The sequence below is a fragment of the Pangasianodon hypophthalmus genome, chromosome 6 (assembly GCF_027358585.1).
Source record: "Pangasianodon hypophthalmus isolate fPanHyp1 chromosome 6, fPanHyp1.pri, whole genome shotgun sequence".
Classification (NCBI taxonomy): Eukaryota; Metazoa; Chordata; class Actinopteri; order Siluriformes; family Pangasiidae; genus Pangasianodon; species Pangasianodon hypophthalmus.
This window is the reverse complement of record NC_069715.1, coordinates 13,495,394-13,523,366: the sequence shown is the minus strand read 5'-3', so window position 1 is coordinate 13,523,366 and position 27,973 is coordinate 13,495,394. Positions and strand designations below refer to the sequence as shown.

Here is a 27,973-nt window from a genome sequence, read left to right as displayed (position 1 = left end):
ACAAAGGCTAATTCTAGGTAGCAAATCAGTGTATAATGTATGCAGACACAATGTGAAAGATTTTGACTAATTGCTACGCATATTCTTGTATGTGTAAGATCAGTACAGATCAGTCAAATCAATGGACAGGTGGTAATACCTGGAGCTGAAGTAGTGAATAGCCTCAGGACTGATGGTTGGAATGTGAGGGCAATCTATAGCACCAATTAGTCCTGAGAGTCCTATCCATCATATCCACTTCTGTTAATCAACTAGCACATTATGCCACCCAGTCACTGATTAATTTCCTATAACCACACACCCAACATGTTTTATTACATGTTTTATGTATTAACATGTTTAACAACAGTTATGTAACATTCATTTAGCAATTTGATGGAGTTGAAAAACCAAACACCTGTCAATATGTGTTAACAACTTTTCTATATTTTGTTCAGTTTCCTTTTTCTTGCTCTCTGTGGCCCATGCATCCTCTGTAGGCCTGTGGGCAGTGGTTGCTGAATGGTTAAGGCTCTGGGTTACTGATTAGAAGGTTAGGGGCTCAAGCCCCAGCACTGCCATGTTGCCACTGTTGGGCCCTTGAGCGAGGCCCTTAACTCTCTCTGGGCCAGGGGTGCTGTGTTGTGGCTGACCCTGTGCTCTGACCTCGGGTTCCTAACAAGCTGGGATATACAAAGAAAAGAATTTCACTGTGCTGTAATGTATATGTGACAAATAAAGGCTACTTCTTCTTCTTTATCACATCACCACAGAAATCAAACTCACTGCTTCCTGTAAACATACATTGATAGTACTAGGTTTTAATGGATGAATAAAATGATCAAAACCTGCCTTTACAGCCTTAACTGTAAAAAAAAAAAAAAAAAACTTACAGCAAATGCATTTTATTGCACTCTTTAATATGGTAGGTACAATTTTAAAAGACTTATTCCCCTATAGTCGTAAACACACTGTGGAATATTTTTTAACTTACTGAAATATTCTGAGAAAATCGGTTTTTTTTTTTTAGTTACTTTGAGTTTTGTTTTGTTTTTGTTTTTTTCAGTGTTCTTTACAAAAATATAAGGGTTGCTTCTTATATTTTTGTAGAGAACATTCCCCTACCATTCTGCTAACCTTTAAATTATTATTATTAAACCTCTCAGGAACCGCTCAGCACTAACCTGGGATGGTTCCTCTAACGTTAGGGGAGCATTATCTGACCCATCTCTATACAAACCTTACTATACTGATACGAAATGCCTTTCTAATATTTAATTTCCTCCATTCCTCATATTTCATATTATGTAATGTTCACAATACTATACTGGAAAACCGTTTTAATAAAGTGTTCTATTCAATAAAATTAAAATAAATCATTTTTAACATGCAGTGTAACATCAGTGAAATCATTTCCGACAGGCATCCTGTAGGACAGCTAACACGCGCCTTGGAGAACCGCAAGGACCCAAATCGTTAGAGCGGCGTTTGCAAAATACCAACCGGACAAGTTAATATTGTGAATGAGTTCTTCATCTGTCGATATCTTCACCATCCTGATAGTAAACTCGGTAAAATGTTTCCGTACGCTACAAATAGATATCATAGAATGATATTGTTGATGAATGTGCCTGGGTGAAACACAAAAGAACAAATTAGAGTCAGACTGCGACATTAGCTACACAGGCTAGTTATGAATGAACATGCTAACCAAATGGCTAGCAGCTCACTCAGTGTATTGTGGAGTTAAATAACTTTGAACTTCATTTTTAACTTATAAGCCCAAACTTGTGTTTACTTAGTGACAAAGTTTCCCCATGTAAGCGAATTCAGAACAGTTTATTAGTTCCTCAAACGAGTTAGTAGTTTCTTAGCTAATGTGCTAGCTAGTTTGGTATGAAAGTGTAACATTAAATCATATTACTGGTTAATAACTGTTATGTTTCCTAATAAAAGAGACGTAGTTCTTTGCTATGTTGTGTGTGCTTGAAACCCAGAACAGCTAGAAGTGTTAGAACGCCGGCAGTTAGACACTGTTTTAGCGGCTAAGCTAGGAGTATTTGTAGCTTAGCATGCAACACTGCTCATCAGCCAAGTAATCTTCAGAGTATTCAGTTCATACAGGCTCGTGTATGGTCAGAGTGTTCTCTCTGTTGTAATCTCGCCCACTGATTTTTATTTATTTATTTATTTTTTATTAATTTTTTTTTTTTTTTGGTGGTTCCAGGTGAAGAGAACTTTATCCATCCAGAGCTGAAGGTCCAGAGACATTGATCATGTTTCTGTACAATCTGACCTTGCAGCGTGCTACAGGCATCACTCATGCCATCCATGGCAACTTCTCAGGTAGCTCCTTCCCCCTGATTTTCACTAAGAAGAAGAAGAATCACAGCATTTCATATCTGTACTTGAATGCATCTGTATGACATTGTGTTTTTATTTCATTTAACAAATCCCTTGTGCTTTCTTCTTCCCTAACAATCTTGTGCAGTTAGTATTGATATATCATATTCTTTTACTTTAGGTACCAAGCAGCAGGAGATTGTTGTTTCTCGAGGGAAGATTCTGGAGCTGCTGCGCCCCGATGCAAACACTGGCAAAGTTCACACACTTCTCACCATGGAGGTGTTTGGGATAGTCCGCTCTCTCATGGCCTTCAGGCTGACTGGTGGCACAAAAGGTGAGTTTTATTTGCTGCCAGTGTGATCTGTGTTTTCTTCTTTTTTTTCTTTAAATCCCATTCCCACTGGCTTTGGAAGAAATTTGGAGTGATCCAGACATCTGACCAATCCTGCACACTCCAGCAGTTATTGTTTCTTCCTGCACTCTGTATTTTCTGAGAAAATTAGTAGGGAGTATTTTTCAGCATATACTTCAGTAAGTAATTTAAACCACCGTGACCCTGACCAGGATAAAGCAGTAACTTATGTATGAATGAATAAAAGCAGTAAATGCATCACACACAAGCATCATATACACTGTTAATGAGGGGGTCTTTCTTTGTCATGTGAGTTTCATATCTTTGTGGCTGCCCACAAAAAAAAAAAAAAAAAAAAAAAAGCACACACCTACTCGAACAGCTTTGTTGTTGCGTCCTGCAGAATCCCAGTCCTGATGCACACATCTGCTGTGTATTTAGAAATTGAGTAGAATTGTTTTTGTCCTTGACTTTTTCTGCTTTCCACTTTTGACGTTAGAATGCCCTGTGTCTCATTTTGTTGTTGTGCTCTTTTGTCTGTTGTTAAACTGAAGACTACATCGTGGTGGGCAGTGATTCAGGTCGTATCGTTATCCTGGAGTATCACCCCTCCAAGAACATGTTTGAAAAGGTGCACCAGGAGACCTTTGGCAAGAGTGGCTGTCGACGCATTGTTCCAGGACAGTTCCTGGCTGTGGATCCCAAAGGCAGAGCTGTTATGATCGGTAAGATTTTTCCCCCTTTAACCTTTTCCCTTTAATCTGTACTCTTTATCTTTCCCCCCACCTGAAATTATATACCTAAATCGTAAGGCTGTTCAGCCAGTGCCTAAAGTCGAGCTAATCGTATTGTGTAATATTACAAAGAAGCTATCAAAAGTGCAAGAAAAATCTCTTTTTAAAAGTTACATACAGTGTTCAGAATATTAACTCGAAAAAACACGTGTACTTCTGTTCATTGCACTTTGAAGTCTAGAGTTCAGAAAATAGTTCAGTTAATGTAGGTCTGCTTTTACTATGCAAGATTTGAGAACATGGCCTCTCCTAGGTGTCCAAAATGCTAGGCAAACTATATTACTCACAAAAATGATGTATTTTCTGCCTTTTGTGGCAAATTACATAAAAGTATTTCTTTATCTTCCTTCAGAGGCTAATTGTTTGAGGCTTACACTTATAAATATGTACATGAGCAATGTATGATGAACGATCCTGTTGTTATGTGTAGTAGATGGATTGAGGAAAATCCTTTGAGATACAACTTTCATCATTTGTGAAACTTGTTAAACAAAATGCTACTTTTGTCTCTTTGGTGCTTTATGCACCAGATCCAGCAGTTCTGTCATTTAAATGCTGTCTGTCTCAGGTTTCATTTGAAATGCTTCATGACCAACAATTTTCATATATATATCTGATCTTGGAGAGCTGTTTAAAAAAAGATGTATTCAGTGGATGGGAACATCCTTTCATATTGAAAGAAAGACCAAAGTAAATTTTTATTTAAATTCCATTAAAGATATTTGATATGTCTCTTCCAATAACTGGATATAATATGTTCACTTGCACAAAACAGAGGCAAGACCATACATGCTCTTGAGCTGCAGGCTAAAACTGTCTGCCAGAGAAACCTTATATCTGGTTCTATTACGTAAGACACCTTTGTGTATGATTTCTGTGGAAGGTTGTTGTTTGTAATGTTTTTTTTTTCTAGTGTACACACAAATTTGATCTTTCCTTATGTGTGGTTTTTGGGATATTTATTTGGTGTCCAAGTACTGCAAATTAAATAATTTGAAGTAGCATTTAAAAAAGGAAGGATGTTTAATTTAATGTGTATATAGGCAAAACGTAGAGATTCTACTCGATGAAATTGTACCTCGGCTGCGTGTATTTCACCTGTAACTCCGCTATTATATAAAATTGATTGTGGATCCGCTGGCAGGTGTGAAGAGTGTTTTATGCAGTGTCTATTGCTGATCTTGGATTGTGGAGTACACCACCTGCAATTACTCATGTGGTGTTTTCCCTTCTCCAACACACCATTATTAAAACAAATAGGTTGGTGGTAATTGTGATGAGTCATGAGTTGGACGCAGGGAGAACACTCACACGTTCGGGACGCTCCATCGTTAGGAAACACTTTTATTTTTGTAGTAAAGCGAGTTCTCACTAGTTCAATGTTACGCACCTCTGAGTAATCCGTGTATTATTAAAGGACCTTTGGGGCTTTTTTTTTTTTTTTTTACATACAGGTGCTATAGAGAAGCAGAAATTGGTGTACATCCTGAATAGAGATGCAGCCGCTCGCCTCACCATCTCCTCCCCTCTGGAAGCACACAAGGCCAACACGCTGGTCTACCATGTGGTTGGGGTGGATGTGGGTTTTGAAAACCCCATGTTTGCCTGTCTCGAGATGGACTACGAGGTGAGAATACGTCTTGTTCTTTTAAACATTTGTTATAGTGATGTGGTTCCCTGTATGGGGTTAAAACCTGGATGTAAGCATTAATTTACTCTAATCGTGGTGTTTCAGTTTAAAACTGAGCCACATGCCTTTTTTATTTCTCGAAAAAAATCTCATTTTTTATTTAAGATTTTATTTAAGTGTTTTATTTAAGTGTTTTTCCCAGTGAAATGATGAGTTTATTCATGTCTCTTCTCTGACGTCCCACTGGAGAGATTGTAAACACCTCTGATCACTGCATGTACACTGAACTACAGCTTTATTAGAAGACTGGTCATTTCACTCATTAAGACTGACACTGTTGTGTTTAACAGGAGGCTGATAACGACCCCACAGGGGAAGCGGCAGCTAACACGCAGCAGACTCTGACCTTCTATGAGCTGGACCTGGGGCTCAACCACGTAGTGCGCAAGTACAGCGAGGCTCTGGAAGAACATGGCAACTTCCTCATCACAGGTATGGCATTGCTGAAAGGCTTGTTGAGAAGATGAATGTGTTTTTGTGAGAATGTACTTTTAATTAGCCTGGCTGTAATGTAAATATGATGAGCTACCTTCATGTCTCTTCTCTGATTGATGTGAAGAGAAATGTTGATATCTGACTTAAACTTGTGTGACAAACAGCCTGTGGATGTAGTGTAACTAGTGATTGCTGTAAAGTTTAGTGCTTGTCTGATTCTTTTGTGTGTCCTTGTGTGTAACAGTGCCAGGTGGCTCTGATGGTCCGAGTGGTGTGCTCATTTGCTCAGAGAATTACATAACTTACAAGAACTTTGGGGATCAGCCAGATATCCGCTGCCCAATCCCACGCAGAAGGGTGAGTGTATTGGAGGTCATGCATCAGAGATGGTGTTTCAGGATTAAAACCATATTTCATACAGCTCTCCCCGGGCTGTAGCACTTCCAACTGAAATGATGAGGTTTTCATGTCTCTTCTCTGCCACAAACCCTGGAGACAACTAAGACTTCTGATCTCATAACTGCTAGTTTTAACAAAAGCATAATTATATGGTACTTGTGGTTTGCCTTGACTGTATTGTAGAATGTATTGTGAGTAATGTACAAGAGCTTGAAAATCTGCTACAGTGGTTTAGATCTAATCTATTTCACTTCCTTTCTCCCTGCACCAACTCAGAATGACCTGGATGATCCAGAGAGGGGCATGATCTTTGTCTGCTCAGCCACACACAAAACCAAGTCCATGTTCTTCTTCCTCGCCCAGACAGAGCAAGGAGACATCTTCAAGGTTACCCTGGAAACAGATGAGGAGATGGTAAGAGCTGTAGCCGCTGACTGAGCTCCAGTTGTTATGATAAAGTGGGAACAGCTGCTTGATTTGTCTCACGTGTTTTTATTAGAATTTTTTTTTTTTTTTAATCAAAAAGGCAGCCTATTCACAGCATCAGACACACTGTCCATGATGTGTGTTATGCATATATATATTGTTGATTGGAATCTCCATAATACCCAGATGTGTGCACAGCCTGACAGGGAAACAGACCATTCAACAAAGCTGAAAGATATGATGCTCACAGCGTCCCATCTCTAGCAAAAACACTGGCAGCTAAATGTCTGGCTTGCGAGACTAAACTGATCACTGCTAGAGATTTGTAGCTCACTAAAGGAACTTGACCCTTAGTTCACACGAACAATGACAAGTCGCCTGTGTCGTTTGTAGTTTGTTTTTGTGAGTGTGTAATGACTGCTGCTGTTGTCTCTTGTGGGTTTGCCCTGTCCTGAAAAGGTCGGAAAATGAAACCATTTTTTTTTTTACATTGTTGAGCATCAAACAGTAAATGGGAACTAATTGCAGGTAGAAGCTGCAGTTATACCTAATTTGCATTTGTTGTTTTACCTGTCTTATCTAATTTGCGTAATCTCAACGAATTGTCGCTTATCACTTTCCCTTGTCACTGTGCTTGCGTCTGTGTCGCACACATACGTAGAAAATGAATGGTTGCCTATTGCTTTGTCATTTGGCTGTGTTGTAGAAATGATGATATACCTTCATGTCTCTTCTCTGATTAATGCTGAAGAGAACGTTGATATCTGACCTCTACTTCTCCACATTAACAAAAACAGCCTGTGAATTTGTACTGTTATTTGTGTAATAGTTTGGGCTGCATTTGAAACATTTAAAACTGTTATGTAAATAATGTTACCTCTTCCTAGGTCACAGAGATTAGGATGAAATATTTTGACACCATCCCGGTGGCCACTGCCATGTGTGTGCTGAAGACTGGCTTCCTATTTGTGGCATCCGAGTTTGGAAACCAGTAAGTTGCAAAATAGGGCCACAAGTCTGACAACAGAAGTTAACTGAAATTGCGTTTACTGAAAAGTTCCTGTCTGTTTCTTGTAAACAAGCAATTTGTGTTCTTATCAGCATCTTCACTGTAATGTATTGACCCATTACTTATCGTGAACATTCACTGCTTGGTTGTACCTTAGTGAACTGTTTGAGCAGGTCACCTCGGTACTAGAAAAGTTTCAAGTGTTGCAGCACAAATGGAAAAAAAAATCTAGCACTGAGATCATGGATTAAACCACCAAAGATTTGTAATATTTCGTAGAAAATAGTTGACTCATATGTCACACAGCATGATGCAACAGAGTAAAAGACTGAAAGAAAAGAAAGTAAAAAACATGACTTCCTATTCTATTGAAATAGGTTGCTGAAAAACCTAAAACCTTTTGTTCTGTTAATCAGTTTCACAGGATGAAGCAATATTGTAATTGTCTTAATGGCCAAAGCTTGTGCAGTCAAAGCTTCGACACTGAACTGACTGTACCCTTGACTGCATGAAAGATAATTAGCTTAGAAGCGATTATCACTTGACAAAGCCAAATGTCAGTTACAAGAACCTGTTGTTAAAAATATTTATAAAAAATTGTTGGAGCTGTACGCTGCATGCACATCGGAAAGGGAAACTTTACAGTGCAAGTTAGAATTTTGCAGGATGTGTAGAAAGGGTATTTCATAATATTCACAGAAAAACAACCTTTCTGTCTGCAGTTTGCAGAAGCACTGTTGCAAGTATTTGAATAAGATGCAAAATATAGAACGTAGCATACAGAATGATATTTTAAAAATAAATAAATAAATAAAAACTTCTGCATGACCATCGACAAATGTTTTGCCTTGCTTAAAGAAATGCATTTGCTGTATCTGTTTCTTCTTGTTCTTTTATGGTTAATTATGCTTGTACTTGCCTAAAAAGCATAAAATTGAGAACACTAAAGCAATAGAATTATTAACGTTTGTAAACAAATGTCTCGAAGTGACAGACTCTGGCACTCGTAACACTAAGGTTGTAAGTCACAGATCTTAGATGATAAAGAATTTAACTCCAGTTTAAACACTGTGTTTGTAGTTGGTCACTCAGTTACTCATCTGGAAGGAAGTTAAAAATTGACAGAACCCATGTCATAGGGAGAGGCAGTGACTATAGGCTATAAAAAGGTTTGGAGAGCCATGTAAATTCTTGTCCATCTTTCATGAATGTGAAAACAGTACAAGTAAAAGGTTAAAACTGAAATTTAATGTTGATTGCGTAAAATCCACAGATAATCAATAGAAAAAAAATTTGCCTGTATCTTTAGACCACAAGCAAGATATGGTTTCAGTGTTCTAAATTAGCCAGAGTAAATCCTCTAGTCACTTGATTATTTTTGGTAAGTTTTTATAACAATAGCATTAACACTTGGTACGTGACTTCTGCCTAACTTGAACATTCAGATAGCTGTATCTGAGTTTAATGGACAGATATTTGCTAAGGCTGCTAAGAGAACTGAAAAAGCATATTTAGTGTTAACATGATTGAGCAACATTCTAAACTTTCCTCCTGTTTGTTCTCCCAACACACATAAAAATATTATTGCACTATACAGCCCTTGGAAGTATCTCTAGTGTTGAGCTGAATGAGTATTTATTGTGTGTGAACATTTCTTTTATCTCCTGACACTGTTATTGGAAAGAGCAATTACTTTTCTGCTTAATCTCAAATGCATGTGTGTGCTTTATAAACACCATTGCACCTATCTCTTAGTATCTGCACCCTGTTTCTGTGTTAGTTATCTGTATCAGATAGCCCACCTGGGTGATGATGACGATGAACCCGAGTTCTCTTCTGCCATGCCTCTGGAGGAAGGAGACACCTTTTTCTTCCAGCCACGACCACTTAAGAACCTGGTGCTTGTGGATGAACAGGAGAACCTTTCCCCTATCATGTCCTGCCAGGTAAGTTAGTGGTATATGGGTGTTTTTTATGCAATCTGTTTGCAAGTGCAGTGTTTTCCTTCTGCCTCATAGCCTCTAAAATTGGATAAATTCTGATCATTGTTTGGTTGTGTATAGATGCAGTAATGACTAAGCTAAAAGTCATTAATGTGGTTAAAAGGTAATATCTACACTGATGAGAATAATTAACAAAAATGGTTACTAGTATTTTCCATGCTCTGTAAGTGTTTGGTATTCCAGCCTCATTAGGAATTACAGAATAAACAGTATAGTGATAATTATTCTAGTCATGTCTCTTTGGTGATTCATTGCGCCAGAGATTCTTTTCCCTCCCAGAAGTTAGGAGCTGTTCAAAATTATTAAAAAATAATATTTAAAAAAATAATATTAATATTAAATATTATTAATATTTAATATTAATAATAATAATAATAAATACAGTGACCACACTATTTTGAACAGAATGTTCTTCCAAGTAGAAAAAATTCCTCCCATCAGACTTCTGCAGGTGCACTGAAGTGTTTCCTCAACTGTCTGTTAATGATTGGACAGCTGAGAGAGTTTCAGTCTCAGTGGTTTCATTTTTGTTTATTCTTTTTCGTTCATGTAGTAACTTAAGAGAACTTAGACTGACATTAACAATAAACATTTTAACAATAGTAAATAACAGTATCAAAGTTTAATCTAATGGGGAACCTTACTTTTAAAGTGAACAATTGTCCAAAATATTAATCTATTTTTTATTGTCAAATTAAAAACATCAGTTTGTCCCAAGCAAAATGGTTGAAGCCTTAGTCCGAGTTTAAGTCAATTGATCTCAAATAATGGTTCTAGATGGTAAAACTAAAAGAAAATACATCTGTCTAATGTTTTCTTAAATCCTAGGCATGCTGCTGCTTTAAATATTACAAAGTTTCAAAGGTTTTATGTCTACAGGGTAGAACACGGTGAAATGCTGGACGGTTGACACCGTGACTGTGCAAGTATACGATAAAGACAATAATATACAATGAAATTTAAAAAATATACAATGCAGAATATAATAAGAATAAAAGTGAAAAATAGAATGGAGTAAGTGGTAAAAAGAAATAAGTAATAAGGTGGAAGGGTATTAACTGCTGTGCTCAGTATACCATGCTGTACAAAGCACTTAGTGCAAAACCTGTGTACGTGTGCAGGTAGGGGCCAGACTAAAGTGCAGGTGCTGTACAGTGACTCGTGAATTCTTGATGGACTGTGAGTAGAAGCTCTGCCTGACCTTTTCTGTGTTGGCTATGTGGCTGCGAAGGTGTTTGCCTGAACTCAGCGATCTGCACACACCATAGCTGGGGTGGGAAGTGTCCTTGATAATTTTCTGGGCCTGTAACCTGACCCTCCTGATGTAAGTGCCTTGCAGTAAGGGAAGTATTGTTCTGAATGTACCACCTTCTGCAGGATGGAGCAGTTGCTGAATCGGTGCTCTCTGCGGTGCATGTATAGAATGTCCTTTGAATATGAACAGAGGCCTTGAGATTTTGAAGTTGCCTCAGGTGGCAAAGCCATTGCCTTGCTGTCTTGATTATGTTGTGGAGTGACCAGGAGGGGTCTTCGATGATGTACAATACTGTGCAAAAGTCTTAGGCACATGCAAAGAAATGCTGTAGAGCAAAGATGCCTTCAAAAATAATGAAATGAAATGTTTCTACATTTAAAAAAATACTATAAAGAGCAGTAAACAGTAATAAATGAAACAAAGTCAATATTTGGTGTGATGATCCTTTGCTTTAAAAAAAAAAAAATAGTAGTCTCGGGTACAATTTGTGCAGTTTTATAAGGAAATGAGCTGTAAGTGTTACTGAGCATCTTGCAGAAGCAGCCACAGTTCTTCTGGAGACTTTGACTGTCACACTCGCTTCTTATTTTTGCAGCAAAACCCAGCAGCCTTCATTATGTTTTTTTTGTCTGAAAAGTGTATTTTATGTAATCTGCTGCTTTCTTTACTGACATACCAACATTTTTCTGTAACATTTAATTTTGTGCTGAAAAAATAATGTTTGGAATTTAAAATGTTTTACTGAATCAATAATGTAGAAGTCATAAAATAAAAATCTATAACAAAGTTTGTACTAAAAAAAGAAATAGGGTGCCTGAGACTATTGCACAGTACTGTACACTCCAAGGTATTTGAAGCTGGCCATCCTTTCCACAGGAGTGCTATAGCTCTTGAGAGAGGTGCTTTCCCCTGAAGTCCACAACCATCACCTTGGTCCTACTGATGTTCAGCCTTACTTGAGCCTCCAGCAATGACAAGGACAGCCTTCAGATGTTTTTGTTGCCTGGATTTTGGCTAAGGCTGTATCTTTGCATGTTTTCGGCTGTGGTGACGATTGAGGTAAACTCCCGGGGCAGGTAGAAAAGGCAGCTCATGATTACCAGATGCATTCCTCAGATCACTCCAGTTTTTGATGGTCAAGAAACTGATTTCCTCACCCTTGTACTTGCCGGAATCTGCTGTCCCGTCCTTGTGGAAAACTGAAGGGCTGTGACTGTTGTTTGTTCTGGTATGAGGGGTGTTAGCCAAGCTTTAGTGAAACAAAGGAGTTACAAAGGTTAGAATCTCTGATGTCTCATCCTTTGTTTCACTATAAGTTAGCTGACATCCCTTGTACCAGAACAAGCAATAACACCTTTATCTGTTTTCATTAATATAGCAAAACACATCAAGTAGATTAACTTAGGATGTGTTTATGGTTTTGATATGTGTAAATATCTTGAATATAGTTGCTGACATTTACTTGGAAATGCTGTACCTTGTACAGTGTGCACTGCAGTGCTTTCCATAGAAATAATATAGCACTGTTTTATGTCTGTGAAGTAAAACACCTACAGGTAACAGTCTGAGTAGTAACTAAAGTTCAAGGCTAAAGAGTTCAGTTCCGAAACTTAGGAAATGACTTGTGACTTGTCATCTTGTACCAAGTTGGTTTTGTATTTTGTAAAGCAAATGGGTATGCCCGAGTAAAGTATTCCACTGATTTGGTTTCAGAGCACCTAGGTCAGAATATGCGCTGGCCTGACTAGCATGCACTGTGTAGTGATTTGACGTTTGTTTGATTTTCCTTGGTGAACAGTGTCCATTCATTCTTCTGCTTCTGGCCCAGCATCATTTTAAATCATTTTTTCAATGTTGTGCATCACAATAGCATGATAAGATTGCACAAGAGAAAGACAAGCACAAGACCATGTTGTTTCAGCCAAAGTGAAGAACAGTGGTAAGCTGCAACGCTGACTGCTTCTTATAATGTGTCTCCTACACTAACTCTGTGCCTTTTTTTTTTTTTTTTTTCCCCTGCAGATTGCTGATTTGGCCAACGAAGACACACCTCAACTGTATGTGGCATGTGGTAGAGGACCAAGATCTACACTAAGGGTTCTTAGACATGGTCTGGAGGTGTGTGTGTGTGTGTTTAGATCGGTGTCAGTTTTGTTTCCTGCTTGCAGAGTTTTTTCCGTTTTTGGTAACATGCAGGCACGATTCTAAGAAGGTCTGTGGTTTTTTCACCTTTCATGATACAGTATAGTGTTGCGTGCATGCGTATGTGGCCTGATGGAACATCTAAAATATATGCGTGTTTGTGTGTGTGTGCTTGTACACGTAGGTCTCAGAGATGGCTGTGTCTGAGCTTCCTGGTAACCCTAATGCTGTGTGGACTGTGAGGAGGCATGTAGAAGGTATATGCTTTTTATGTCCTCTGGGAAAAAATGTATTCCTCTTTAAAGAGTGTATCCCTTGTGGGAAAATGTAAGTCCACTAGGAGCCCTTTTAAGCCATTCCTAGATCAATAACATTGCTATAAACAAAGCTAGCAAGTTAGTATTGGCCTAACACCAGTAATTTCTAGTTATGATGTGTGTTAGTATGCTCAAGCCTGTCTCCTGCATAGACATGAACCAATATAATAATAATAATAATAGTAATAATAATAATATGGACAGGAAACCATTTCACTTACCGGTGACATTAAAAAACAAAAAAAACAAAAATATAACAACAAATCACCAAAATCAATAAAATTGCATGATAAAAATAGTTGGCAACAAATTTCATTATTGATTAGTTGGTCTGTGTTTTGAAGCACACTGTGGTGCGCTGTGTTACTTAGACTAAAAATGTGTTTAATGGAAATGGTGGCGCACGTTACAACAGAGAAAAGAGAACAAAGTCCTCTGGACTCTTGGCCTGGTGACATAATTTGTGTTTTCATGTGAGTCATATTTTAATTTCTAATCATTTTTTTGTGGGAATAAGAGACAGTATAAACGCAGAGTACCTGGTTGAACCATGCTTAAGAACCACCTTCCTTTTTTTTTTTTTTAATTTTTTTTTTGTGTTTTTGTACCTTATCAATTTTCCTAGATGTATCACACATTTATGGCCATATTTATCAATCTTTCCTGCTCTATCAGAAAACATTATTTTTGTGGTACTTTGGCCAAAAGTTGGTAGATAAAATAAACGTGGGGGTCACATAGGCTTGGGTGATGTATTCTGGTATTGGCGATTACTGATGTCGATGTTTGACGGGAAATCACACATTTTTCCCCATGCTGCATTGGGAGAAAGAGCTAATAGAGATAGTAGTGTTCGCCCTAAGAAGGTGATATTATCAATCATCACTCTCTTTAAATAAGGAAATATTGTAATAGAGCTGCTTTAGTAGTGGTGGGTTTTAGTTAGTGAGATAATTAGTGAATATTTATTTTGTCCTTATTTTGAATTTATCTGGTCAGAACTGAACAAATAGGGCTTGAAATGCAGCCAATGCACATATTCAAAAATGTGCAGAACCAGTAAAAAAAAAAATGTACAGAATACCTTCAGCTTGCGTTAGTTTGGGTGTTTCATTTGGTTGATAAAAGCACTTGGTGCTATTCCTGTGCAGTGACAGATTATCAGATAAATGTTAGTAATTTCTTCTTGTAATTTTTGATTTGTTATTTAAATAAGCCTAGTTAAGAGTTATGTAGTAGTATTAGGGGAGTGAAATGCAAAGGAATGAATAAATATTTTAGATGTTTAATATATATTTTTAAATCCTCCAACTTACTGATTAATCAGGGAGAAAAAACAATAATCAGAATAGTAGTTAGTTGCAGCCCTAGTCTTCACAGAAACTCTCTAATCCTCACTGCTGAACTGCAGTACAAATATGACCAAGCACACCAGAGTTACAACAGCCAGACCAAACTTGTTGTTTTCTGTCTGTAGGCTTAGAGCTTATGAGGACCAGTTACTCTATTCAGAATTGAGCTTCAGTATCAGACTTGCTCCCACTTGTTAAACTATTCAGTGGGTGGTACTCTGCAAAATTACCTTTTCTCTATCAAACACCATGGCTAACTGGTGGTGCATTTTGGGTAAATTGTTCTCTGCCAGAGAGGGTTCCTCGACATCATGTGATCTGTACTATTTGTTAAGCTGACAGAGAGAGGTGCCAAACTCTATAGCGTCCAGACTGAACACTAGTTGAGTGAGATTGTGTGAAAGATTAGTTCACTGGTACAACAGTGCATTCATTCAGAAAGTATTCAGACCCCTTCATTTTTTCCCATTTTTATACTGCAGCCTTATGTTAAAATGTTTTAAATTATTTTTTTTTCCACATTAATCTACACTCCATACCCCATAATGACAAAGCAAAAACCAGATTTCTGATATCAGATTTGTGAAAAACTGAAATGTCACACTGACATACAGTCAGGTCCATAAATGTAAAAAATGACTTTTATTTTATTAAAAAAAAAAAAAAAAAAAAAGAGTTAATGCAGTATTTTTGTCAAACTCCTTGAATTAAAGCTGAAAGTCTACACTTCAATCACATTTCAAGTCTACATTTCAAATCCATTGTGGTGGTGCAGAGGCAAAATTATGAAAATTGTCACTGTCCAAATACTTATGGACCTGACTGTATGTCAGTGTGATATTTCAGCTTTTTTAAATTTGCAAAGTTATCACAAATCTGGTTTTTGCTTTGTCATTGTGGGGTATGGAGTGTATATGGATGTGGAAAAAAAATTAAAGCATTTTAGCATAAGGCTGCAACAAAAAAGAAAGTGGATAAAAAAAAAGAAAGGATCTGAATACTTTCTGAATGCACTGTAATTAATTAGCTGGCATATAACTGTATAATTATCTTGCATATCAGTAGCAGGGTTTGAGTTCTTAGAGAAACCTAAACCCTTACTTTCATAAGCATGATATCAAGCTCATTTTAATGTGTTGTGTATACATTTATGTTCTCACATATCATTTAACCACACCAGAGGTAAAAATGACACTGGTGTGGTATTTTAGTTGCTGGTCTTGCAGCAGCCTGTTTTGCTGACACCATAGTTTCCTTCTTTCTGTGGAGCAACTTTACCAACGTCCGGCTTCCATTTCACAGATGAGTTTGACGCCTACATCATTGTGTCCTTCGTTAACGCCACACTGGTACTGTCAATCGGAGAAACTGTGGAAGAAGTGACTGACTCTGGCTTCCTGGGTACTACCCCAACTTTGTCCTGTTCTCTGCTGGGGGATGATGCTCTGGTGCAGGCAAGTAATGTGGCGTTTCCCGGACTCATCAATGCTGACGTGAATGCCAGTCATAGTTTATGCGATTTCCCTTACACTCTGTCTTGCACCAGGCTGCATTCACACTACAGGTGTATAACAACGTTCACATGTTCAGACAGATCCTCCGTCTCACTCATGTCCACCCACTCAGTTCTCATACTGTGTGCTATTGGCTGCCATAACACAGGGGCTGTTACTGCAGCCAATTAACACACACAGTCTATTTTTTTAATCTATTATTTTATGGAGGTTCACAAGGAGTTCAGGTGGCAAAAGCACCTTGTAGAATTAGGATGCTAGTGACTCCACAGCCTTCCCTGCCAGGGAAAATGGAAGGAATAGTTGAGAATTTCCTCTGTGTCTGTACAAAATTAAAAATGATACAGCAACCTAAGTGGTTGTACTGAGGCTGTGTGTACAAAATTATCAGATCAGTGTACATGTGCAACAGGTTGCATGCTTCAAGAAAATGTGATGAGGGCCCACATGCAATGGAGGTAGCATGTGTTTGGCTATGCTTTCTGAGATAAATGATTAATGATTCACGTTGGGTGGGAATTGACTTTTTGGGGGTGGGAATTGGGTTTTATTTAAAAAAACAAAAAAAACACATAAAGATGAATCAGCAGACATAAGGTCTTATTTAACTTCTCTTTTAACTCCCTAATTTTTCTCATTGTTTCCCTCCATTCCCTTTCCAGGTCTACCCAGATGGTATTCGCCATATCCGAGCAGATAAGCGTGTGAATGAGTGGAAGACTCCAGGGAAGAAGACAATTGTGCGCTGTGCTGTGAACCAGCGGCAGGTGGTCATTGCCCTGACTGGAGGAGAGCTGGTCTACTTTGAGATGGACCCGGTATGCCAGCAGAAGCAAAGCATTTTCAATCCATCACTGTCACATTTCATACCTTGCACTGATAGTTTCACTCTCTCACTGTGCAGTCAGGTCAGCTGAATGAGTACACCGAGAGAAAGGAGATGTCTGCAGATGTGGTGTGCATGAGCCTTGCGAACGTTCCTCCGGGTGAACAGCGATCACGGTTCCTGGCTGTGGGCTTGGTGGATAACACAGTGCGCATTATCTCCCTAGACCCCTCGGTATGCTGTTTGTCTCGTTTATCTGCTCCCTCCATTATGTCTTTTTCTCTCAGCCCAAACTGTCTATTACTGTGCTGGACTACTTTTTAAAAAGCACAAATACCCATAGTATTAATTACGTATGAGTCATAGATTGGCTAGTGTTCTTTAGCTTTGCCTGGGTAGCATAATGTGTAGCTCTTGTCTGTAGTAACACTGAGATGGGGAAGTAAAGGCTAGAAGAAAAGACTGGATTGCGCTGTGACAGTTAAAACGTGTAAATAGGGAGGTTTTGATTCGTTGCGTGTCAGTAAAAAGCTATTATTAGTCAATTAGATTAAAATAATTAATTTGGGTGTTAATTTAGGAAACCTTTTTTAATTTAGGAAACCTTTTTAACTTCCCTTGTCTTTCTGGTGTGTAGGATTGCCTACAGCCGCTGAGTATGCAGGCTCTGCCTGCGCAGCCAGAATCTCTGTGTATAGTGGAGATGGGAGGTGTGGAGAAACAAGATGAGTTGGGAGAGAAAGGTGCCATTGGCTTCCTCTATCTCAACATTGGCCTGCAGGTAATGAGTCTTCTGTTTTGCTCTGTATCATTACATACAGCACTGATTTTGTTCCCTGATTAATCTAAAGAACATCTCTTCCCGCCCCCCCAACCATTTGCCTCTGCGTTGCTATGATCTTTATTGAATATCTCACCGTGTGTGTGTGCCTCTGTCTGTCTGCCAGAACGGTGTGTTACTCCGCACTGTGCTGGACCCAGTGACTGGGGACCTGTCTGACACTCGAACACGCTACTTGGGCTCTCGACCAGTGAAGCTTTTCAGAGTGCGAATGCAGGGCCAGGAGGCTGTAAGTGGTCATGCATATTTAGGAGCAGTCACTGGTTCGTGTTTATATACGATGTGATGTTCTTGAGGGCAGGTTTGTTATATTTGTCGTGCTGTCTGACTTGTTCAGGTGTTGGCCATGTCCAGCAGATCATGGCTGAGCTACTCATACCAGTCACGTTTCCATCTGACGCCACTTTCCTATGAAACCCTGGAGTATGCCTCAGGGTTTGCTTCAGAGCAGTGTCCTGAAGGCATTGTGGCCATCTCCACCAACACACTGAGGTAATGTCCACACTATGATATATATGCTGAAAAAATTCACCACATCAGTCATTTCTTATACACCGTGTGCAGAGTAAATGGAGCTTTCAGGGTTCTCATTATAAAGTTCCTGGAAAAGTATAAAGTTGGGCTTTTTAAAGTGGATGCAGTTTTCACTCAGCTGACAATAAGTATGTGACAACTATACTTAATTAATGATTACATCAAACCTCAGAAGGGGGAGAATTTGATCTCAGTGAGTTTGACTGTGGCATGGTTGTTGGTGCCTGACTGGCTGGTTTAAGTATTTTAGAAACTGCTCATCTGCTGGGTTTTTCTCACACAACAATCTCTACAGTTTACACAGAATGGTGCAAAAAAAAAAAAAAATCCTGTGAGTGGCAGTTCTTTGGAAAGGCACACATTGTTGATTAGAGAGGTCAGAGGCGATTGGCCAGACTGATTCAAGCTGACAGGAAGGCTAATGTAACTCAAGTAATCATATGTAAACATAAAAACAGTGGTGAGCAGAAAAGCATGTCAGAATGCACAACATGTCAAATCTTGAGGCGGATGGGCTACAACAGCAGATCATCACATCGGGTTCCAATCATGTCAGACGGGAATGTGAGACTTCAGTGGGCATAGGATCACCTAAACCCGACATTTGAAGATTGAAAAAACATCACCTGGTCTTTTCCCAATCTTTAGCTGTCCAGTTTTTGTGACACCACCAGTTTTGTCTGGTATCAACAACCATGCCATGGTAAAAGTCACTGAGATCACATTACTGCCCACTCTGAGTGTATACAGAAATTAATTATCTGTTATAATAAAATAGTTTTCCTTAGAGACAGTTTTAATTAATAGAATTTTCTTTTAAAAAAGATATGTTCTGAAACTGACTCCCCTAAGGAATATATTAAAAATGTAAATGAATCATCACAAATTTGGAGTGTTAAACAATGTGTGTTTAACAATGTTTGTAACTGTGAAGTGTACACAAACTGCAGTCTTTCGTTATTTTTGCTGCTTTCCTGAAGTGCTATGCTGCAAAAAATATAAGCAACATACACCATGCAACATTCCTGATTTGCTTGTCAATGTGTGTCATTCCTACACGCTTTTCTAGCACTGTTCTCAAGTTGTGTACGTTATCTGTGAGAAGCTGATATCTATCAGTATGTGATCTGACATGCCCACCTGTCAGGCAGAAAACTGATCTTTTTGTAGCATTTAGTTATGATTAAATTGCAGTTAGGGTTATATTTCTTGTATCTGCCATTGGTAGATGCTTAGTATTGTTACAAGTTGCCTGAGGCTGTCGTATTATGTAATGTAATTGTTTCCAAAAAGAGTGGGAATGCCTTCAGGGCTCAAAATCAATTTTTTCCATGACTGTCTACAAGCTGAATAAAACCACAACACCACAGAAACTTGAATTTTAAAAATAGTGGTCACTTAAGTGACTAACTTCTAATAAAGAATCTGCCTGTTCTGCATGCTTGCCATTTCCATAGAGACTTTCACACCATGGTTGCAATCATGCATGTAGTAGGACCCTGAATAAAAAATTTGAACATTTGCAACATTTCCAGCAGTGAGTTAGATTTGCATGCTGAAAGCATGAGTGATATAGTTGACCATTTTTAAAATAAAAGTAGTGTAGTGAGTATTACTGCTGCTACTTTCTCCTGTACCTGTATATATTATATATATATATATATATATATATATATATATATATACATATATATATATATATATATACAGTCAGGTCCATAAATATTGGGACAGTGACACAGTTTTGGGAATTTTGCCTCTGTACACCACCACAGTGGATTTGAAATGAAGCAGTCAAGATGTGACTGAAGTGTAGACTTTCAGCTTTAATTCAAGGGGTTTAACAAAAATATTGCATTAACCATTTAGGAATTACAGCCATTTTTTACAGAGTTCCTCCATTTTCACAGGCTCAAAAGTAATGGGACAAACTAATATAATCATAAATATTAGGATTATTTTTATTACTTGGAGGTAAATCCTTTGCAGTCAATGACTACCTGAAGTCTGGACCCCATGGACATCACCAAATGCTGAGTTTCCTCCCTTGAGATGATTTGCCAGGTCTTTACTGCAGCCATCTTCAGTTGCTGCTTGTTTGTGGGTCATTCTGCCTTCAGATTTGTCTTCAGTAAGTGAAAAGCAGCTCAGTTGGGTTGAGGTCAGGTGACTGACTCGGCCATTTAAGAACATTTAATTTCCAAGCTCTTGGGCTGCTTGGTATGTTTTGGGTTGTTATCCATCTGTACTGTGAAGCGCTGTCCTATCAGTTTTGCAGCATTTGACTGAATCTGAGCAGAAAGTATAGCTCTGTACACTTCAGAATTCATCCTGCTACTTCTATCAACAGTCACATTATCAATAAACCCCAGTGACCCAGTTCCATTGGCAGCCAAACATGCCCATGCCATAACACTGCCTCCACATGTTTGACGGATGATGTGGTATGCTTTGGATCATGAGCCCTTCCTTTCCTTCTCCATACTTTTCTCTTCCCATCATTCTGGTACAAGTTAATCTTGCATCAGAACTAGTCAGCCCTTTTTTTTAGAGTTTTTTTTTTAGCAAAGTCTAATCTGGCCTTTGTGTTCTTGAGTGTTACCAGCGATTTGCATCTTGAGGTAAACCGTCTGTATTTACATTCATGAAGGTGGCTCTTGATTGTAGACTTTGACAATGATAGGCCTACCTCCTCCAGAGTGTTCCTGACTTGGCTAGATGTTGTGAAGGGGTTGTTCTTCAATAAGAAAAGAATTCTGCAATCATCCACTTTAGTTGTTTTCTGTGGTCTCCCAGGCCTTTTGGTGTTGCTGAGCTCGCCAGTGCATTCCTTCTTTTTAAGAATGTACCAAATTGTTGATTTGGCCCTCCTAAAGTTTCTGGTATCTCTCTGATAGGTCTGTTTTGGTTTTTCAGCCTAATGATGGCCTCCTTCACTTGCATCAACACCTCTTTGGACGGCATATTGAGAGTTCCCATGAACAGCTACCAAATGCAAATTCAACACTTGGAATCAGCTCCAGACCTTTTATCTACTTAATTTATCATGATATAAGGAGGAAACAGGCCACAGCTGGCCATGAAACTGCTTATCAGTCAATTGTCCCATTACTTTTGAGCCTGTGAAAATGGAGAAACTCTGTAAAAAATGGCTGTAATTCCTAAACGGTTAATGCAATATTTTTTTTAAACCCCTTGAATTAAAGCTGAAAGTCTGTGCTTCAGTCACATCTTGACTGCTTCATTTCAAATCCACTGTGGTGGTGTACAGAGGCAAAATTACCAAAACTGTGTCACTGTCCCAATATTTATGGACCTGACTGTGTATATGTGTGTATATATATATATATATATATATATATATATATATATATATATATGTCTCGATCACAATAAATATAAACGAAACGAATTATGGCAAGCATTTATATTTTCAGTTTTCACTTAAAAATTCGATCTGGTTCAGGTTTTTCGTTGGTTTCTCTACTGTTGGTGGTTTCACGGTTTCATATTTTAGTTTCTATTTTAATGCTTTTGATAAACATGTACGTGTCTGCGGTGTGGGTGCATGTTTAAGTTGGTGGGGGTTTTTCCAATTAATTTGAGTCGTTCACAGTACATTATTAGACTCTAAGCATGTAGATTTTGGTTTTTGTTTAAGTGAGTAAAATTCAGAGTATTCCCACACTACACATTATTTTTGTCTTTTTATCTTCACTATCTTGTCACGTCACTGGGGGTGGAAAAAATACCGAGAAATTACACTTTTTTGTCAAAACCTTACTCAATTTATAGTAGAAGTATCCTGCCAAATATTTACTCAAAGTCAAAAGGTTGTTCTGTTTAATGTGCTCAAGTATTAAGATATAAAAGGTAAATTAAGTTAATGTAAAGTTTACATGAAAACTAACTATTTATCTAAATCTCTTAACTAAAGAGTAAAATATCCTGTAAATACCAATATTTACAATTCTTTAGTTTTTTCTAAATTAATGATCTTGATTGAATGCTAAACTGAAATAATTGGATGCTAAACTGTGCCTGTTCAATTGACATATAGCCTATAGTCATTGGCTGGATAATAGAAGAGACCTTCGTGATTTGTAACAGCATCTTTGAAGGTCTAAATAAAAATGTAATTAAGAGTACAAGTATTAAATTAATGTAATACTCAAATAAGAATATGCCAAAATAATACTTAAGTATATTTTTTGAAGTGATTTTTTTTCCCTGAATAGTACATTTGTGTGATTTTATATTAAAAAAAGAAGAAAATGTTGGAATAATAACAATTTAAGCCATGTTTGTGAACCAGTAACAATGTTACCACCATCTAAAATCCTACCTAGGCTGCTGTCAGTCATAAAATGCATGGCATGTATTTCCTGCTATCCAAATTAACCTACTAACTTGCCTAAGATTTAGCTGAAAGGTACAGTCTGACAGTGTTTTCTACCTTGGCATTATTGCTCATGTTGCCTGAGTTGGTTCTGTTTGAGCCTTCAATTTTTTCGCTGTGGAAAATCTCAGCATGAGTTGTCCAACTAGCTATTAAATGAAGCAGGTTTGTTTATTTAAAGACTGTGTTTTTTTTTCTTTTTGAACATTCTGTTCTATGTGCCTTCTTACAACTGTGCATTATACTGAATTTTTTTTAGTGCATGTTACCTTCAGTCTTACTAAAATATGCATTTAAATATCCTTTTTGGTATATGATTCAAATCTCTGTTTTCATAGGGTATTTGTTTTGTACTTCGTGTTCTAAAGGAATGTGAAAATGATGAACTGACATATGAACTGTTAATGAAGTCTGCTTTCACTTTTGCTTTCCTCCCTCCTCTCACAGAATTCTGGCTCTGGAGAAGCTGGGTGCTGTGTTTAACCAGGTGGCCTTCCCGCTACAGTACACACCACGCAGATTTGTCATTCATCCAGAGACCAACAACTTAGTCCTCATTGAAACGGACCACAATGCCTACACTGAAGCCACCAAGGCCCAGCGCAAGCAGCAGATGGCAGAGGTGAGGACGCAAGACCTGGTGGGGTTGACATTTTAGCTGTTAGTTGACTTGTGCTGGTACGGTCAATTAATGATGCCTTTACATTGGGTGGGAAATCATTAGCTAAATCAGAGTGCTCTGTATTGCAAGTTGTTTGGAGTGTTTAAGTTGATAGTCTATGTCTTGTCTCATTGGTTCAGTGGCTAATTACGGACGCTGAGTGTGTTATTAGCTAAGAACCACATGTAGTGTGCTCAAAGAACAGTACCTGGATCACAGCCAAATCAAACATAGGAAATTCCTGTGTGCTATTTTTCTGTTTATAGGAAATGGTGGAGGCTGCAGGAGAGGATGAGAGGGAGCTGGCTGCAGAAATGGCTGCTGCCTTTTTGAATGAGAACCTTCCAGAAGCGATCTTTGGTGCCCCAAAGGCTGGCTCGGGACAGTGGGCCTCACTGGTGCGCCTGATCAACCCCATCCAGGGCAATACCCTTGATTTAGTTCAACTGGAGCAGAATGAAGCTGCCTTTAGGTAAACCAGGGGAAATGCTGGGAAAGTACATGCAACAGAGGGGAAGAGTTGAGGGTGTTGAAGAAACAGTGAACAGTGTATTTGGTGTAATCAGTGGAAAGAAATGAATTAAGAGGAATACTTCCTGAACATTTGATTTTTTTTTTTTTTTTTGGTGACTGTCGTTCTGTTTTATGTGATACCCCTCCCCCCTCTCTCTGTGTGCAGCGTGGCTGTTTGTCGCTTTGCTAATGGCGGTGATGACTGGTATGTCTTGGTGGGTGTGTCAAGAGACATGATCCTTAACCCACGCTCAGTGGGCGGTGGCTACATTTATACCTACCGCCTGGTAGGAGGTGGTGAAAAGCTGGAGTTTGTACACAAGGTGAGTTCAAGCAGAAACAGCTTTACAAAACCAACTGCCACTTGGTCCCATCTGTGAGCTTGTGGGTGAAGAATGAAATCCCCTACATATCTTTCTTCCCATGGAAGGTCATATAACCATTATAGGACTGACAAACTGAAGATTGAGGTCCGAGGTTAGCTACTCTGAGCTGAAAGAAGCCTTTGTGTTTGTGTTCTTACCTAATCACTGTCTTTCCAAACCATTTGTTATGGCCTTTTTTTATACCTTCACATGAGTATTTATGATTGTTCATTGTTGATTGAGTGAGTACTACCAAAATGAGCTCATTTTGAATTGCTGTACTGGCAGACCCCAGTGGAGGATGTGCCCCTGGCCATCGCCCCCTTCCAGGGCAGAGTATTGGTGGGGGTGGGCAAACTGCTGCGCATCTACGACCTTGGCAAAAAGAAGCTGCTCCGCAAGTGTGAGAACAAGGTAAGCAGGCAAATAGAGGCCCTTACCCTGGATTGTGTATTGGAATGGAAATGAGTGTTCAGCATTGATGGAGAACACACAGGAGAATGAATGTTTATACAGTGTATAATTTATATAACCTTGCATCATTAAATAAATCAAATTCTTTTTTTCTTTCTTTTTTTTTTTTTTTTATCAAATAATGCAAGTCTTTGCAGAAAGGGAAGTAGAATCTTTAGTTAAAATTTTGTGATTGGTTACAGTGGCATTTTGCCGGGAACTTCGGTCCTAGTAGTTATCGAGTCTTGGGGTCAGGACCTTGCAGTCTAAAGAGTCTACACAAATAAGATGGTCATTGTATAGTCAGAGACTGGAGCTGTACCAGGACTTTGAGAACCCACAGTGACACATTGAAACACCCACAGAATTGACCAAACTCCTATACAGCAACAGTTAGTGCAAAACTGTCATATAACTGCTAGTGCTATCAATTCATATTCACACACTAAATATCAAGCTGAAATGACTATGCAGAGCCGTTGCTCTGAGAGTTAAGAAAACGAAAGGCTGACAATGCAAAAAAATTTTGTTTGTGTAATCATGCATGAGTTGATACCCATACTTAATTTCTGTATTGTTTTTGGCAGGAAGATGACGATGATAATAGTTGGTGGTGGTGGTGTGGTGGTAGTTGTTGTTATTATTATTTTAAAAATTTTTGGGGGCATTTTTTAAGCTGCTTAGCATCCTCGAAAATTTGGTTCACAGGTCTTCACATGATGAAGTGCCATCATGTTTTGGACCCAGCTGTGTCCCAGGGACTCTATAGTGCCCCATGAGATTTTTCTTAATTGTGGTTAATCCAGTTTCACCTACGTGGAAATTTGGTGGCTTTTGTGTCTTGTTAAGATAGACAGATTTCACAGTTGCATTCATTAACTCTGCCCTATAGGAAGTCAGCCATTTTGGATTTTGTGTGTTTTGACAGTTATCCAACTTTTAAGTACTCCTCATACAGGATTTATTCATTTCATACCAAATTTAATGTCAAGATATCCACGATATTAAATTGAAAGGATTTTTGATGTCTCAGTGTTGCCATGGTGATTTAGTCAGCTGTCATGCTACCCAGACAGGTAGCATAATTTCTCTGTACATTGTTTGATGTGATGCCCAAAATTCACGTGAATGTTCAATGATGCGGTATAAATATGTGCACATTCCAATAATAATTCGTTGTCATAGCACCACCAACTGGAAACAGGAAGCGAGGCTTAAATACAAGTCCTAAATGGTTCATCAGATCCATACCAAATTTGGACAGCATATTCCACTGTACATTTTGTGATGTAGTTGAAAGTTCACCTGTGTGTTAAATATTATATTATATAAATATTCATTGTCATAGTGCCACCAACTGGACACAGGCAGTGAGGCTTATAAACCAAAATTTTCAATGCTCCTTCTAGATGTTTCATCACATTCTTGCCATATATTTTAAATTAGGGGATATAGTTGCATACACATGGCCACCACCTGGCAAGAGGAAATGCGGCTTATAAACCAGTCCTCATAGATCAGTCATATCACATTTGGTCAGCTTGATTGTCAACACCTCTATCATGTTAAATTGCAAGAAATGTTGCTATTTTGAATAGTTTTGCCGTTGTTCAAATAACCCATGATGCAGCCCAAATAGGAGGTGTTGTGTAATTCCCCGATATGTCGTAGGATGTGGCTCAACATTCACATGTATGTTTCGTTCCAATGCAGTGAAATAACACCCACCCACCCACGCACATACTGACACAGACGTTTACATGCACATCAAATTCCATTTAGGGTCTTTTTTTTTTTTTGGGTTGTAGCCATATTCCGAATACGACGTGTCAGTGTGCGTACGTGTATCAGGATATTCTTGTATACATGGTTGTATGTATGCATGTTGTAAGTATGCCTGAGTTGCCCCTGAGTATCCCTAAATACCTAGCCTACAGCTAAGCATCTGTTAGCACCCACAATTCCTTGCAGACATGATGATGATGATGGTGATGGTATTTATTTATTATTTATTTACGATGAGTATTAATGTTCTGTTCCACATGCCTTGAACATGCCAACATAATCACACCTCCTTTGCACCAGTCATCCATGGACCCACCAGTTGCTGCTTGCAGCTATATTTATATGTCTGTTCTTTCCCCTTGTACAGCTCATGTGTAGGAGTAACATTAATGTGAAAGAATCGAGCAGATTTGTTTAAATTGCACTTTTATTTATAGGCTCACCACAAAGATGAAGAGATAGTGGATAGTTTAATAGTGATACTTTAAAATATTCTGTATTTCTAGCCAAAATAAATTTTTACATAGGTTCATATTACCATAAATCAGAGTGGTAGAATTCTCACATAGTTCTGTGAACTTTAAGGACCAAAAGCTTTTATTTTAGTAAATGTTTGCTTGTAATAAGCAAGGGAATGATTTGTTTGTATGTAGTCATTTGATACCTCTACTTTTATATGACCATCTGTTTAACATTGTGTCTGTGTAGGTAACCTCCTTTTAGTTAACCATAATTAGCCACTTGGTTAACTTTTCCTGCCCTAAGAACATTCCCTTACAACAGCACTAACCATCCTTCCTCTTAATTTTCTGTATTCTGGTAATGACGACTAGTCATATCAGTGTCACTAGCTTTTGAGAAATGTGCACTGCACACTGCTGAACCTCCAGAGAAACCACCCTGTGCTGTTTTGCCCTACGCCTATTAAGAAGTAAAACTTGAGTACATCTGCTCAGGCATTACTGTGCAGCACTTGGATGTAATGCATTATCAGAACTCAAACCTGTGCCTGTACAATATGGTTACTGGTTAAGAAGTGTTTTTAAATGATGATAGAGCCTTTAATTTCTTGGTGGTGACTTGCATGTACTGTCACTCAGCTCCTCAGTCATTTATAAATACTATATATGTCATTGTATGCTTGTTATTTTCTACTAGCTGTACTGTTTTTACTGCACTGTGGAATACTGTTGAAAGTTAAATGACTTCTTGGCATCTATTTACCTTGTAGGCTGTTACATGCTATGTTAAACTGCAGTTGTATTTTGCATTTATTTTTCTTGAAGCATGTTCCTAACCTGGTGACGGGCATCCACACTATCGGCCAGCGTGTGATTGTGTCAGATATCCAGGAAAGTCTGTTCTGGGTGCGCTACAAGCGCAATGAAAACCAGCTCATCATCTTTGCTGATGACACAAACCCACGCTGGTTAACCACCGCCTGCCTGCTCGACTATGACACCATGGCTGCAGCTGACAAGTTTGGGAATATTAGTATTGTGAGTGCCGTATCCATTTAGCTGTTAAGTTTAGTTGCATAGTGTTAGTTAAGTGCCATTTCTAAACATTAAAGATTGATTATT

The 27,973-nt window shown here is 38.4% G+C and overlaps 1 protein-coding gene and 1 non-coding gene across 2 annotated transcripts in view; both read left to right on the top strand.

Moving 5' to 3' along the window:
* The first annotated feature begins 1,396 nt into the window (after positions 1-1,396).
* sf3b3 (splicing factor 3b, subunit 3) overlaps positions 1,397-27,973 on the top strand; it is a 29,519-nt gene continuing 2,942 nt past the window's right edge. Inside the window, exons 1-23 of the mRNA XM_026927304.3 lie at positions 1,397-1,550; positions 2,207-2,325; positions 2,504-2,659; positions 3,232-3,402; positions 4,926-5,098; positions 5,452-5,593; positions 5,841-5,953; positions 6,272-6,409; positions 7,309-7,412; positions 9,211-9,376; positions 12,711-12,806; positions 13,015-13,087; positions 15,802-15,953; positions 16,676-16,831; positions 16,918-17,073; positions 17,477-17,620; positions 17,787-17,909; positions 18,018-18,172; positions 23,061-23,235; positions 23,541-23,746; positions 23,954-24,110; positions 24,441-24,566; positions 27,677-27,889. Of these exons, the coding sequence (XP_026783105.1) occupies positions 2,256-2,325; positions 2,504-2,659; positions 3,232-3,402; positions 4,926-5,098; positions 5,452-5,593; positions 5,841-5,953; positions 6,272-6,409; positions 7,309-7,412; positions 9,211-9,376; positions 12,711-12,806; positions 13,015-13,087; positions 15,802-15,953; positions 16,676-16,831; positions 16,918-17,073; positions 17,477-17,620; positions 17,787-17,909; positions 18,018-18,172; positions 23,061-23,235; positions 23,541-23,746; positions 23,954-24,110; positions 24,441-24,566; positions 27,677-27,889 (3,165 nt within the window). The 5' untranslated portion in view covers positions 1,397-1,550; positions 2,207-2,255. The remainder of the gene's footprint in view (positions 1,551-2,206; positions 2,326-2,503; positions 2,660-3,231; positions 3,403-4,925; positions 5,099-5,451; positions 5,594-5,840; positions 5,954-6,271; positions 6,410-7,308; positions 7,413-9,210; positions 9,377-12,710; positions 12,807-13,014; positions 13,088-15,801; positions 15,954-16,675; positions 16,832-16,917; positions 17,074-17,476; positions 17,621-17,786; positions 17,910-18,017; positions 18,173-23,060; positions 23,236-23,540; positions 23,747-23,953; positions 24,111-24,440; positions 24,567-27,676; positions 27,890-27,973) is intronic.
* Positions 5,301-5,375, top strand: LOC113534846 (small nucleolar RNA SNORD111). Its single transcript, XR_003403539.1, has one exon. It is a non-coding gene; the product is annotated as a small nucleolar RNA SNORD111 (small nucleolar RNA).